This window comes from Giraffa tippelskirchi, chromosome 12 (assembly GCF_054371585.1).
Source record: "Giraffa tippelskirchi isolate mGirTip1 chromosome 12, T2T-mGirTip1v1.2.pri, whole genome shotgun sequence".
NCBI classification, from domain to species: domain Eukaryota; kingdom Metazoa; phylum Chordata; class Mammalia; order Artiodactyla; family Giraffidae; genus Giraffa; species Giraffa tippelskirchi.
In genome coordinates this window covers 62981680-62994046 of record NC_137286.1, presented here as the reverse complement: position 1 = coordinate 62994046, position 12367 = coordinate 62981680, and the positions used below count along the sequence as shown (strand labels likewise).

The following is a 12367-nucleotide window of genomic DNA, read 5'->3' as shown; positions in this document are numbered from 1 at the left end:
ATGGGAATACCTCACCATTTTACCTGCTTCCTGAGGAAACCTGTATGCAGGGTCAAGAAGCAACAGTTAGAACCGGACGTGGAACAACAGACTGGCTAAAAATTGGGAAAGAAGTACGTCAAGGCTGTATATTGTCACCCTTAACTTCTATGCAGAGTACATCATGAGAAACGCTGGGCTGAATGAAGCACAAGCTGGAATCAAGATTGCCGGGAGAAATATCAATAACCTCAGATATGCAGAGGACACCACCCTTATGGCAGAAAGTGAAGAAGAACTAAAGAGCCTCTTGATGAAAGTGAAAGTGGAGAGCCAAAAAGCTGGCATAAAGCTCAACATTCAGAAAACTAAGATCATGGCATCTGGTCCTATCACTTCATGGCAGATAGATGGGCTAACAGTGGAAACAGTGGCTGACTTTATTTTTCTGGGCTCCAAAATCACTGCTGATGGTGACTGCAGCCATGAAATTAAAAGACGCTTACTCCATAAAAGGAAAGTTACGACCAACCTAGACAGCACATTTCAAAGCAGAGACATTACTTTGTCAACAAAGGTCCATCTAGTCAAGGCTATGGTTTTTCCAGTGGTCATGTATGGATGTTTAAGAGTTGGAGTATAAAGAAAGCTGAGTGCCGAAGAATTGATGCTTTTGAACTGTGGTGTTGGAGAAGACTCTTGAGAGTCCCCTGGACTCAAGGAGATCCAACCAGTTCATCCTAGGGGAGATCAGTCCTGGGTGTTCACTGAAGGACTGATGTTGAAGCTGAAACTCCAATACTTTGGCCACCTGATGCAAAGAGCTGGCTCATTGGAAAAGACCCTGATGCTGGGAAAGATTGGGGGCAGGAGAAGGGGATGACAGAGGATGAGATGGCTTGATGGCATCATTGACTTGATGGACATGGGTTTGGGTAGACTCAGGGAGTTGGTGATGGACAGGGAGGCCTGGCGTGCTGCGATTCATGGGGTCGCAAAGAGTCGGACATGACTGAGCGACTGAACTGAACTGAGCTGAACTGATAATGATAAAAGCGTTAATTTGTCAGCAAGTCATACAATAATAAATTTAAATTCTCCTAACTACAAAGTCCAAAATTTATGAAGTAAAAACTGACAGAAATGAAGGATGAAATAGACAAACAGTTAAGAGTTGGAGACTCCAATACCTTACTTTCAATAATCAATAGAACTAGCAGAAAATCAGTAAGGAAATAGAAGATTTGACCATAGTATAAATGAACTAGATCTCTGAGACAACTACAGAACACACCATCCAACAACAGCAGGATGCACATCTTTCCAATGCACGTGGGATGCTCTACAGCACTGATCATAGACCAGGCCATAAAACAAGACTCAGATCATTTAAAGGATGGATATCATACCAACTATGTTTTCTAATCACAATGGAATGAACTTAGAAATCAGTAACAGATGCAAAGTTGGAAAACACAAACATGTGTGGACTTTAAATAATATATTCCTCTTTTTTACTGAAGTACAGTTGCCTTACAATGTTGTGTCAGTTTTAGCTATACAGCAAAGTTATTCGGTTTTATATATATATATTCATATTTTTCAGATTCTTTTCCATTATAGGGCAAAGATACTGAATATAGTTTCCTGTGTTATACAATATGTCCTTGATGTTTATCTTTAAATACAGTAGTGTCCATATGTTAATCCCAAACTCTTAATTTATCCCTCCCCTTCCTTCCCCCTTTGGTAACTATAGTTGTTTTCTGTGACTGTGAGTCTTTCTGTTTTGTAAACAAGTTCATTTGTATCATATTTTAGATACCATGTGTAAGTAATATCACATGATATTTGTCTTTCTCTGTCTGATTTACTTAGTATGATAACCTCTAGGTTCATCCATGTTGCTGTAAGTGGCATATTTCATTCTTTTTATGGCTGAATATATTCCATTGTGTATATATACCACATCTTGCATATCCATTCACCTGCTGATAACCATTTAGGTTGCTTCCATGTCTCGCGTGCATGCTAAGTTGCTTCCATCATGTGTGACTCTTTGTGATCCTATAGACAGTAGCCTGCCAGGCTCCTCTGTCCATGGGATTCTGCAGGCAAGAATACTGGAGCGGCTTGCCGTGCCCTCCTCCAAGGGATCTTCCCAATCCAGGGATTGAATCTGTGTTGTGTCCCTTATGTCTTTTGCATTGGCAGGCAGGTTCTTTACCACTAGGGCCATGTAGGAAGTGTCTCTGCTATTGTAAAGGATGCTGCTATGAACACGAGGGTGCATGGATGTTTTCAAATTAGAGTTTTCTCCAGATACATGCCCAGGAGTGGGACCACTGGATCATATAGTAACTCTATTTTTAGTCTTTCACAGAACCTCCCACGGTCCTCCATTGTGGCTGTAGGAACTTACATTCCCACCAACAGTGTAGGAGGGTTCCCTTTGCACCACACCCTCTCCAGCATTTATTATTTATAGACTTTTTGATGATGGTCATTATGACTGGTGTGAGGTGCTAATGCATTACAATTTTGATGTGCATTTCCCTAATAAGTAGTGATGTTGAATATCTTTTCATATGCCTGTTGGTCATCTGCATGTCTTCTTTGGAGAAATGTCTATTCAGGCCTGCTCATTTTTTGACTGGGCTTTTTGTTTAATATTCTATTGTATGATTTATTTGTATATTTTGTAAATTAAGCCCAAATCGGTCACACTCTTCGAAAATATTTTCCCCCACTGTCTTTCCATTTTGTTTATGGCTTCCTTTGCTATACGAAGCTCACAGGTTTGAGTCTGTCCCATTTGTTTATTTTTGCTTTTTTTCTTTTGTCTTGGAGACTGACTTAAGAACACTTCGGTATGGTTTATGTCAGAGATGTTTTGCCTATATTGTCTTCTAGGAGCTTTATCATGTGGTTGTCATTGTTGTTCAGTCACTCAGTCGTGTCTGGCTCTTTGCGACCCCATGGACTGCAGCACGCCAGGCTCCCCTGTCCTTCACCAACTCCTGGAGCTTGCTCAAACTCATGTCCATTCAGCTGGTGATGCCATCCAACCATCTCATCCTCTGTTGCCCCCTTCTCCTCCTGCCGTCAATCTTTCCCAGAATCAGGGTCTTTTCCAATGAGTTGACTCTTTTTGCATCAAGTGGCCAAAATACTGGAGTTTCAGCTTCAGCCTCAGTCCTTCCAATGAATATTCATGTCATGTCTTATATTTAACTCTTTAAGCCATTTTGAGTTTATTTTTGTATAAGAAGGAAGGGAGTGTTCTAACTCCATTGATTCACATAAAGAAACAGTCTTTTTTCCACTGTATACTGTTGCCTCTCTGGTGGAAGATGAGATGACCGTATGTGTGTGGGTTTATTTCTGAGTTCTTTATTCTGTTCCATTGATCCTTACATCTGATTTTGAGCCAATACCACATTGTTTTGATTACTGCAGCTCTGTAGTATTGTCTGAAATCTAGAAGGGTCATGCCTCCAGCTTTGTTCTGTTTTCTCAGCATTGCTTTGGTAATTCTGGGTCTTTCGTGGCTCCATATAAATTTAGATTGTTTGCTCTAGTTCTGTGAAAAATTTCATGGATAATTTAATAGAGATCACATTAAATCTGTCGACTGCTTTGGGTAGTATGGCCATTTTAACAATATTAATTCTTTCAACCCAAGAGCATGGGCTATATTTCCATTTCTTTGAATCATGTTCATTTTTATTAATGTCTTATAGTTCTCAGCATAGAAGTCTTTCACTTCCTTGGTCAGATTTATTCAGAGGTATTTTTTTACATTATCTTAAAAGGGATTTTTTTCCCTTCCTCTTTCTGATGCTTCATTAGTGAAAAAAAAAAAGCAATGGATTTCTGTTTTAATCTTGTATCCTAGTACCATGCAGAATATAGCAGTTCTAATAGCTTCTGTGTGGAGTCTTTAGAGTTTTCTATATCTAGCATTATGTCATCTGCATATGACAACTTTACCTATTCCTATTCTCTTCCAATGTGGATACTTTTCTTTCCTTTTCTTGTCTGACTGCTGTGGCTAGGACTTCCAATTCTACGCTAAACACGAATAGTAAGACTGGGCATAATTGTTCTTTCCAGATTTCAGCAGGAAGGATTTCAGCTTTTCACTGTTGAATATTATTTTGGCTATAAGTTTTTCACAGCTTTAATTTTCAATAGCTTTAATTATGTTGAGATTTGTTCCCTCTAAATCCACTTTGACAAGAGTTTTTATCATACAAACACATACATATGTGCACATGACTAAAAATGGGGCACCCAGTAAAATAGTCATAAATAAGTGAGGCAATGGTTAATGAGCACTCTGCCATTATTTGTTCCTTAAAATACACTGTATTTGGGGAGGCAGGCATATTCCCCTCAAGGGGCCAGGTGTGTAGCAGAGGTCTTGCTTCTGTGGACCCTGTGGAGTTCACACTCTAAGGGCCAGGGCGGAGTTGGGGGTGCTACCAAACAAGGAAAGATCCAGACAGGCAGCGTGTGCACGCGGTGAGAGGTGTCAGGACAGACAGAGCAGGGGGCAGGGGAGGGCTCCGCGAGGCCGTAATCCTGGAGCCTGGAAGCCGAGGCAGGCTGTGCGGTCAGATGTTGGTGGGGGTAGGACAGGAGGGGGAGGCAGAGGCCGGGGGAGAGGGCGCAGGGAGTGCCAGGGCTTCCTCGGGTGCGGGAGAGGCACGGGGCTTCTGCGCAGAGGCCTGCGTGGTCGGCAGGTTTTACACATCCCTGTGATCTGGCGGAGGGTGTGTGGTGTGCGCTGAGGACAGAGGATGAAGGGGGACAGGTGGGGGCGTGCAGACCTCAGCACACGTCCCCACATGCCGCTCCTCTGCTCTGCTCACGGGGGTCATTCTGCAGGACCCGTCCACTTCTCTCTTCGTGGGTTGAGGGTCCCTGGTCCTCTAAGAACTCCAAGTCTATAATTTTCCCATACCCAGGAAGGCAAGACACTGTAACATTATCTCTTTTTGTTTTAACTGTTGTTGTTCAGTCACCAAGTTGTGTGACCCCATGGACTGCAGCACGCCAGGCCTCCCCAGCCCCCACCATCACCCAAGTTTGCCCAAGTTCATGTCCACTGCATCGGTGATGTTGTCCTGCCATCTCATCCTCTGTCACCCTCCTCTCCTTCTGCCTTCGATCTTTCCCAGCATCAGGGTCTTTTCCAATGAACCGTTCTTTGCATCAGGTGGCCAAAGTATTGGAGTTTCAGCTTCAGCATCAGTCCTTCCAATGAATATTCAGGACTGGTTTCCTTTAGGATGGACTGGTTGGATCATCGCAGTCCAAGGGACTCTAGAGTCTTCTTCAGCCTCACAGTTCAAAAGCATCAGCTCTTCAGTGCTCTGCCTTCTTTATGGTCCAGGTGTTACCCTTTTGAAAAAATTATCTGTAGGAAGCTTGTCACCTGGTAAGACCTTCAGGATCTAAGAGCTTACAGGAGTCAACATTTTAAATCTAAGGAATCCATTTCCTCAGATGTACAAAAGATACCAGAAAACAATGAGTCAAGCTGACAGTGCTCTCAGAGGGGTATCCACCCTCCTCCAGCTTCAGGGGTTCCCCAGGAGCCAGACTCCCTGCATCCAACCATCCAGCAAAGTCACTTGAAGCCAAAACTGTAATTGGGTGCATGACAAATCCACAGTGAAATGCAATCAGACTCTCCCCCGCCCACCACCCCTACTTCCCACAGACAGACTGCATCCTTGGCCCGACCCACCACCCTCCAGGGCATCTGGACATCTGGAGGCCCTGCCCACATCCACCCCGCCCCTGGAAGCCCAGCTCATTCCAAAGCTGCGTGTGGCTCAGGCTGTGGGGACCCGCCCATATAAGGTACTCATTGCAATTACACACCATTGGGTCATGACTATAACTGCAGCAGTTCCATGTGTTTATACACCCTCTAAAAAATGCCAGATTTATTCATGGACACACTTAATCTCCTTGATGACATTTTCCAGGGGAATGCTGTGGGCGGGCACCTCCTAATCGGGGAGGGAACCACTTTCGGGAGTTCTCTACAAACACACGTCAGTGTGCAGAGATGCGAACGCAAAGCTGACCCAGCAACATCCTCGAAACACTTGGCAATCGGAGTGTCTTCAAGGATTCTTTTCCAAATGCCATATGGATTAAAGGACCGTGTTTTCTGAGTTTCTGTTTATCTACAAGCTCTGAGCCACAGGACATGCCAGGCACAGTGCCAGGCATGGGAAGCCAAGAACTGTGAGGCCGACTCTCCCTGCACTGACAGAGGCTGCTGGAGGCACCGCCTCACGGCCTGCTCAGGTGAAGACCCAGAATACAAGCACTGGCAGGGATCTCCAAAGAGCCCCACCACACTCAGCTCTTCACAACTCATTATTCACCACCCACGGGCTTCCCTGGCGGCTCAGAAGGCAAAGAATCCACCTGCAGTGCAGGAGACCCAGGTTCGATCCCTGGGGTGGGAAGATGCCCTGGAGAGGGAATGGCTCCCCACTCCAGTATTCTTACCTGGAGAATCCCATGGACAGAGGGGCCTGGCAGGCTACAGTCCATGGGGTTGCCAAGAGTCAAATCTGACTGAGTGGCAAAGCACTCACACATTCATCACTCAGATGGAATCCTTCGCAAACAAAACCCAACAAACCCTGCCAACAGAGACTTACAAGTGTCATTGAGTGACTATGGCAATTATGCTGCAATAAACAGTGTTCTCAAAGCCACGTACACCCAGAACCTCAGAGCCTAACGTTATTTGGAAACAGGGTCTTTGTATGTTAACATGAGGCCACACTGGAATCGGGTGGGCACTAATCCACTGACTGGTGTCCTTTGTAAAGGAAACAAAGACACAGAGACTCACACAGGGAGAAGACAGCCCTGGTAAGATGAAGACAAGAACTGCAGCTGCACAGCCACAAAACAGGGGAAAGCATGGGGCTGCAGCCACTAGGAGCTGCACAGGCAAGGCCTTCCCTGCAGGCTTCAGTGGGAGCCCAGCACGCGGACAACTCTGTTTCATGTGTCTGGCCCCTGAAGTGTGAGAGGATACATCTCCATTGTTTTAAGCCACCTGGTTTGTGTCCGGACTCCGCAGCCACGGTACGGAGCCGCGCACACTTCCCGTGCGGACAGAGCCCCTGTCTCCGCAGGCACAGATGTCAGAGAGAGGGGACACCCGGGTCCTGCAGGGGGATCCCACACTGGCATCTTCACATCCCAGGTTGCCGACGGGCAGATTCCATTTCTTGTTTCATGATCATGGGAACTACTTCATATGGGTTCCAGGGTTCTTCCAAGCACATTTCCTTTGCATCAGAGTCACTCTTTCATACACTACATGTAAAGCAGGAAGTAAAACAGAAACGGGCACCCACTAGTCCGCCTAGAGAGAGGAAATCAAAAGAGCAGAGAGCACATGGGCATGACGGCTGTGCTCCTCTAAGACCTCACTGATGGGACAGTCGTGTCTCTAGGGAACAGAATTCTAGTCTTACATTGGCCACGGGGGCCGGCTAAAGGCCAGTTCAGGCTGACTTTCCTGTGACATCCCCAATTTTATTTTCTGAAGAGTCATTTGCCAGTAGAGTACTGCTACATTTCTTTTCACTTCGGAGTCAAAATTTAAAAAATAAATAAATAAAAAGAGGCCCCTGCTCCATGGCCTCCTTGATCCCCACGGGGGCAGCAAGCCCCCATGGTGGCCCCTACACGTCAGGCAGGGACACGGGTTCTCAGTCACCAGCACCTGCTTCCTGGGCTGCGGGAGTCCATGCAGCCTCTAAGGTGTGAACACGATTCAGAGTCCTGGGTTCAAGTCCATCCCTCCTGCCCTCCCTCCCAGTCTCTTCTCAACTTCTTCCCCGAAACTCCTTATCTGGCCCCACCTTTCCCACTGCGTCCCTTCACTTCTGCCTCTCTTTCTGCACCCCCTGATAATTCTATTCCCTTTCTAACTTCCTTCCAGAGGGTTGTCTGAACCAGCAACCCCATAAGCGTGATGGCAAAAGAAACACACCCTGACCACAGAGGTGGCAGTGCCAACATTAAAAAAGCAGCGTTTAACATCTGTGGTGTGGGCTGAACCGCTGTAGACATCACTAACCCAAGTCTGAACCAAGTTCAGACACATTTTATTAAGCTCGAACCTATCCATTCAAACACAGACAACCTCAAGGCCCCGTGCAAACCCCACTTCTTCCCAGAAGTCTTCTCAGGCAGCGCAGCCAGGGCTGATCATTCTCCCGTCCTCTCAGACAACCACGTAATTTCATCAGTGCTGACCGTGTGCCAGGAACTGTCTTACCTACACTGGAAGTATTGGCTCACAGGAGCTGGTCTCCATAGCAACCCTAGGAAACAGGTACCATCATAATCCCTGACACTCAGAGGAGGAGACTGAGGGCAGAGTCACTTGCAAAGGACCACACACCTAACAAAGCCATCTCTGTGAGCACCTGTTCCTCTGGCTTGGCTGTAAGCCACTTAAAGACAAAGGGTAATGTTTCGCCTTCATGTCCACAGACACCTGGAAAGCAGCTTTGTATGTGCAGATAACGACGCTGACTTGAGGAACAAAAAGGAAAGGTATAAACTGTAATGCTCTTTAAGCTCTAAGACCTAGGAACTATGCATCTTCACAGGGAGCTGGGTGGAAATCACCTGTCGGCTCCCAGTCAGTAGGGGGGAGAGGGGCGGACTTCTAGGAAACAGCTGAGGACAGGGGGGCAGGCTTCGGGCAAACTGAATGGAGAAACCCAGGGCAGAGCTGGTTAAAAGGGGAGCCGGGCAGGAGGAAGATGGGCCGGGAGCGCTGAACTCGGTGATGACGCTCTGGGAAGGAAGAGCCTGGCAGGCACACTGCCCTTGGGCGCTGTGGAGGTCAGAAGGAAGGAGACAGCTGAGGGCACCAGGGTTCCGATGCCCACGCTGCAACCCAGCAGGCGGCAGCAGCAAACACACAGATGGCGAGCCTGGTGCAGCTGGTGGAGGACAGGGCATCAGGATGGATGGGAACCTCTAACAAGTTCCAAGGCGATGTCGATGCTGCTGGCCCAGGGACCACACTCCGAAACCACCGCCCTGGGGGCTCCAGCCATGGCTGTGGCCGAAGTTGTGCCAGGGGTTCTGTGACGCACCATGCCAGACTCTGTCATTATGCTGCCGATTCAGCCAAGCTAAAACTGCATCTGCTTATGTCTCTGAGTACAAACACTACGGATCCAGCTGCCTCCCAGAGAAAGTACCTTTCAGTTGCCACTGCCTTCCTTAGTAGACTTCACTCTAGTCTGTCCTCAGAAGAATAAACCAGTGGGCTGCAAGCTTGCTTTCCACTGATGATCCTTACAGGAGAGCCAGCACTTGCGATGGTTGCAAACCAGGGCTCTAAAAGGGGAGTGGAGAAGGGGAGAAACTCACCTAGGGAAGCAAATACACTCAGAAAAAGCATCTCGCCAGTGACTGAACAGTCTCCTCAGGAGGGCTCACCACCCCGCACAGAATTGAGAGAGGTAATTTGAATGAATTAATGCACTTCACTCACTTAATGTATATGGAAGTAAGACTCATCATATTAAAAACTCAAACATACTGAGTTTTTTAACTTCAATAAATCTCCTTAGATAGGAAATGGCCTTCAACTTTCAGAGAAATGGTGGTTATAGAGAAGAATTATTTTGTCATTCAGTTACCCTTAAGTAAAATTTACTGAGTGTAAGAAAATATGTAAAAGTACTAAGATGCAATAAAGGACAGAAATGGTATGGACCTAACAGAAGCAGAACATATTAAGAAGTAGCATAAATACACAGAAGAACTATACAAAAAAGGTATTAATGACCTGGACAACCACGATGGTGTGATCACTCATCTAGAGCCAGACTTCCTGGAATGTGAAGTCAAGTGGGCCTTAGGAAGCATCACTACAAACAAAGCTAGTGGAGGTGATGGAATTCCAGCTGAGCTATTTCAAATCCTAAATGACAACGCTGTTTAAGTGCCACATTCAATACGTCAGCAAATTTCGAAAACCCAGCAGTGGCCACAGGACTGGAAAAGGTCAGTTTTCATTCCAGCCCCAAAGAAGGGCAACGCCAAAGAATGTTCAAACTACCACACAATTGCACTCATTTCACAAGCCAGCAAGGTCATGCTCAAATCCTTCAAGCTAGGCTTCAACAGTTCATGAACTGAGAACTTCCAGATGTACAAGCTGGATTTAGAAAAGGCAGAGGCGCCTTCTTCCTTCTCGCCGAACGCCGCCAACATGGTGTTCAGGCGCTTCGTAGAGGTTGGCCGGGTGGCCTACGTCTCCTTTGGGCCTCATGCCGGGAAGCTGGTAGCGATTGTAGATGTTATTGATCAAAACAGGGCTTTGGTGGATGGACCTTGCACTCAAGTAAGGAGACAAGCTATGCCTTTCAAATGTATGCAGCTCACTGACTTCATCCTCAAGTTCCCACACAGTGCCCGCCAGAAGTATGTCCGGAAAGCCTGGGAGAAGGCAGATATCAATGCAAAGTGGGCAGCCACAAGGTGGGCCAAGAAGATTGAAGCCAGAGAAAAGAAAGCCAAGATGACAGATTTTGATCGTTACAAAGTCATGAAGGCAAGGAAAATGAGGAACAGACTAATCAAGATAGAAGTTAAGAAACTTCAAAAGGCAGCTCTCCTGAAAGCTTCTCCCAAGAAAGCCCTTGCTGCTAAGGGGGCAGCTGCAGCAGCTGCTGCCGCTGCCAAGGTTCCAGCAAAAAAGATCACCGCTGGGGGTAAGAAGGCTCCAGCCCAGAAGGTTCCTGCCCAGAAAGCTTCAGGCCAGAAGGCAGCACCTCCTCCTAAAACTCAGAAGGGTCAGAAAGCACCTGCTCCAAAGGCATCTGGCAAGAAAGCATGAGTGCATAAGAAGCTATTCAAATCAGAATAAAGGTTCTTTTTGAGAAAAAAAAAAAAAAAGAAAAGGCAGAGGAACCAGAGATCAAATTGCCAACATCCACTGGATCACAGAAAATGCAAGGGAATTCCAGGAAAACATCTATTTCTGCTTCATTGATTATGCTAAAGCCTTTGACTGTGTGGGTCACAACAGACTGTGGAAAATTCCTAAAGAGATTGGAAAACCAGACCACCTTACCTGCCTCCTGAGAAACCTGTATGCAGGTCAAGAAGCAACAGTTAGAACCAGACACAGAACAGCAGACTGATCCAAAGTTGGGAAAGAAGTATGTCAAGGCTGTATATTGTCAACCAAGATTGACAGGAGAAATATCAATAACCTCAGATGACACCACCCTTATGGCAGAAAGCAAAGAGGAACTAAAAAGCCTCTTGGTGAAAGTGAAAGAGGAGAGTGAAAAAGCTGGCTTAAAACTCAACATTCAAAAAACGAAGATCATGGCATCTGGTCCCATCACTTCACGGCAAATAGATGGGGGAAAAAATGGAAACAGTGACAGACTTTATTTTCTTGGGCTCCAAAATCACTGTGGATGGTGACTGCAACCATGAAATTAAAAGATGCTTGCTACTTGGAAGAAAAGCTATGACAAACCTAGACAGCATATTAAAAAGCAGAGACATCACTTTGCCAACAAACTCGAAGCTATGGTTTTATCAGTAGTCATGTATGGATGTGAGAGTTGGACTATAAAGAAAGCTGAGTGCTAAAGAATTGATGCTTTTGAACTGTGTTGCTGGAGAAGACTGTTCAGAGTCCCTTGGATGGCAAGGAGATCAAACCAGTCAATCCTAAAGGAAATCAACTCTGAATATTCACTGGAAGGACTGATGCTGAAGCTGAAGCTCCAATATTCTGCCCACCTGATGTGAAGAAGTGACTCACTGGAAAAGACCGTGATGCTGGGAAAGATTGAGGGCAGAAGGAGAAGAGGGCATGAGAGGATGAGATGGCGGGATGGCATCACTGATGCAATGAACATGAACTTGGGCAAATGTCAGGAGATGGTGAGGGAGAGAGAGACCTGGTGTGCTGCAGTCCATGGGGTCACAAAGAGTCAGACACGACTGGGCAACAGAACAACAACTGCTATACAGTAGGAGCTTGCTATTTATCCATTTAATATAGAGAGGTTATTTATCCATTTAATATACAATGGTTTGCATCTGCTAATCCCAAATTCACAATCCCTCCCTCCCCCTCCAGATAATCTTATTAATCCAACAACAGGGGTTGTTACTAAAACACAGATCAAGTTTCAATTTTCTGCACCTTTAAATGCCTCTGCAATGGTGTCCCTTGCGGCCTCTTCAGGGAAGCGTCCCTTTGAGAGTTAATACTCTTAATTAATGATATTGCGTGCAGCACTTCTTAAAACCTACTTCCCCTGAGCAAACAGGGAAATGGTGG

General features: G+C 46.1%; 2 protein-coding genes across 16 annotated transcripts in view; one reads left to right on the top strand and one right to left on the bottom strand.

Annotated features, from left to right (window-relative positions):
* Window positions 1–12367, bottom strand: part of ATP10A (ATPase phospholipid transporting 10A (putative)) — a 172399-nt gene that overhangs the window by 131114 nt on the left and 28918 nt on the right. The gene's annotated exons all lie outside the window — the stretch shown is intronic.
* On the top strand, window positions 10241–10961 carry LOC145530542 (large ribosomal subunit protein eL14-like). The gene has a single exon (XM_081552055.1). It carries the CDS (start codon window positions 10271–10273, stop codon window positions 10895–10897), a length of 627 nt encoding a protein of 208 aa, XP_081408181.1. The 5' UTR covers window positions 10241–10270; the 3' UTR covers window positions 10898–10961.

Bases quoted from the DNA above. Each gene is read 5' to 3' on its own strand.
- LOC145530542 (XM_081552055.1), top strand. From the start codon at position 10,271: ATGGTGTTCAGGCGCTTCGTAGAGGTTGGCCGGGTGGCCTACGTCTCC.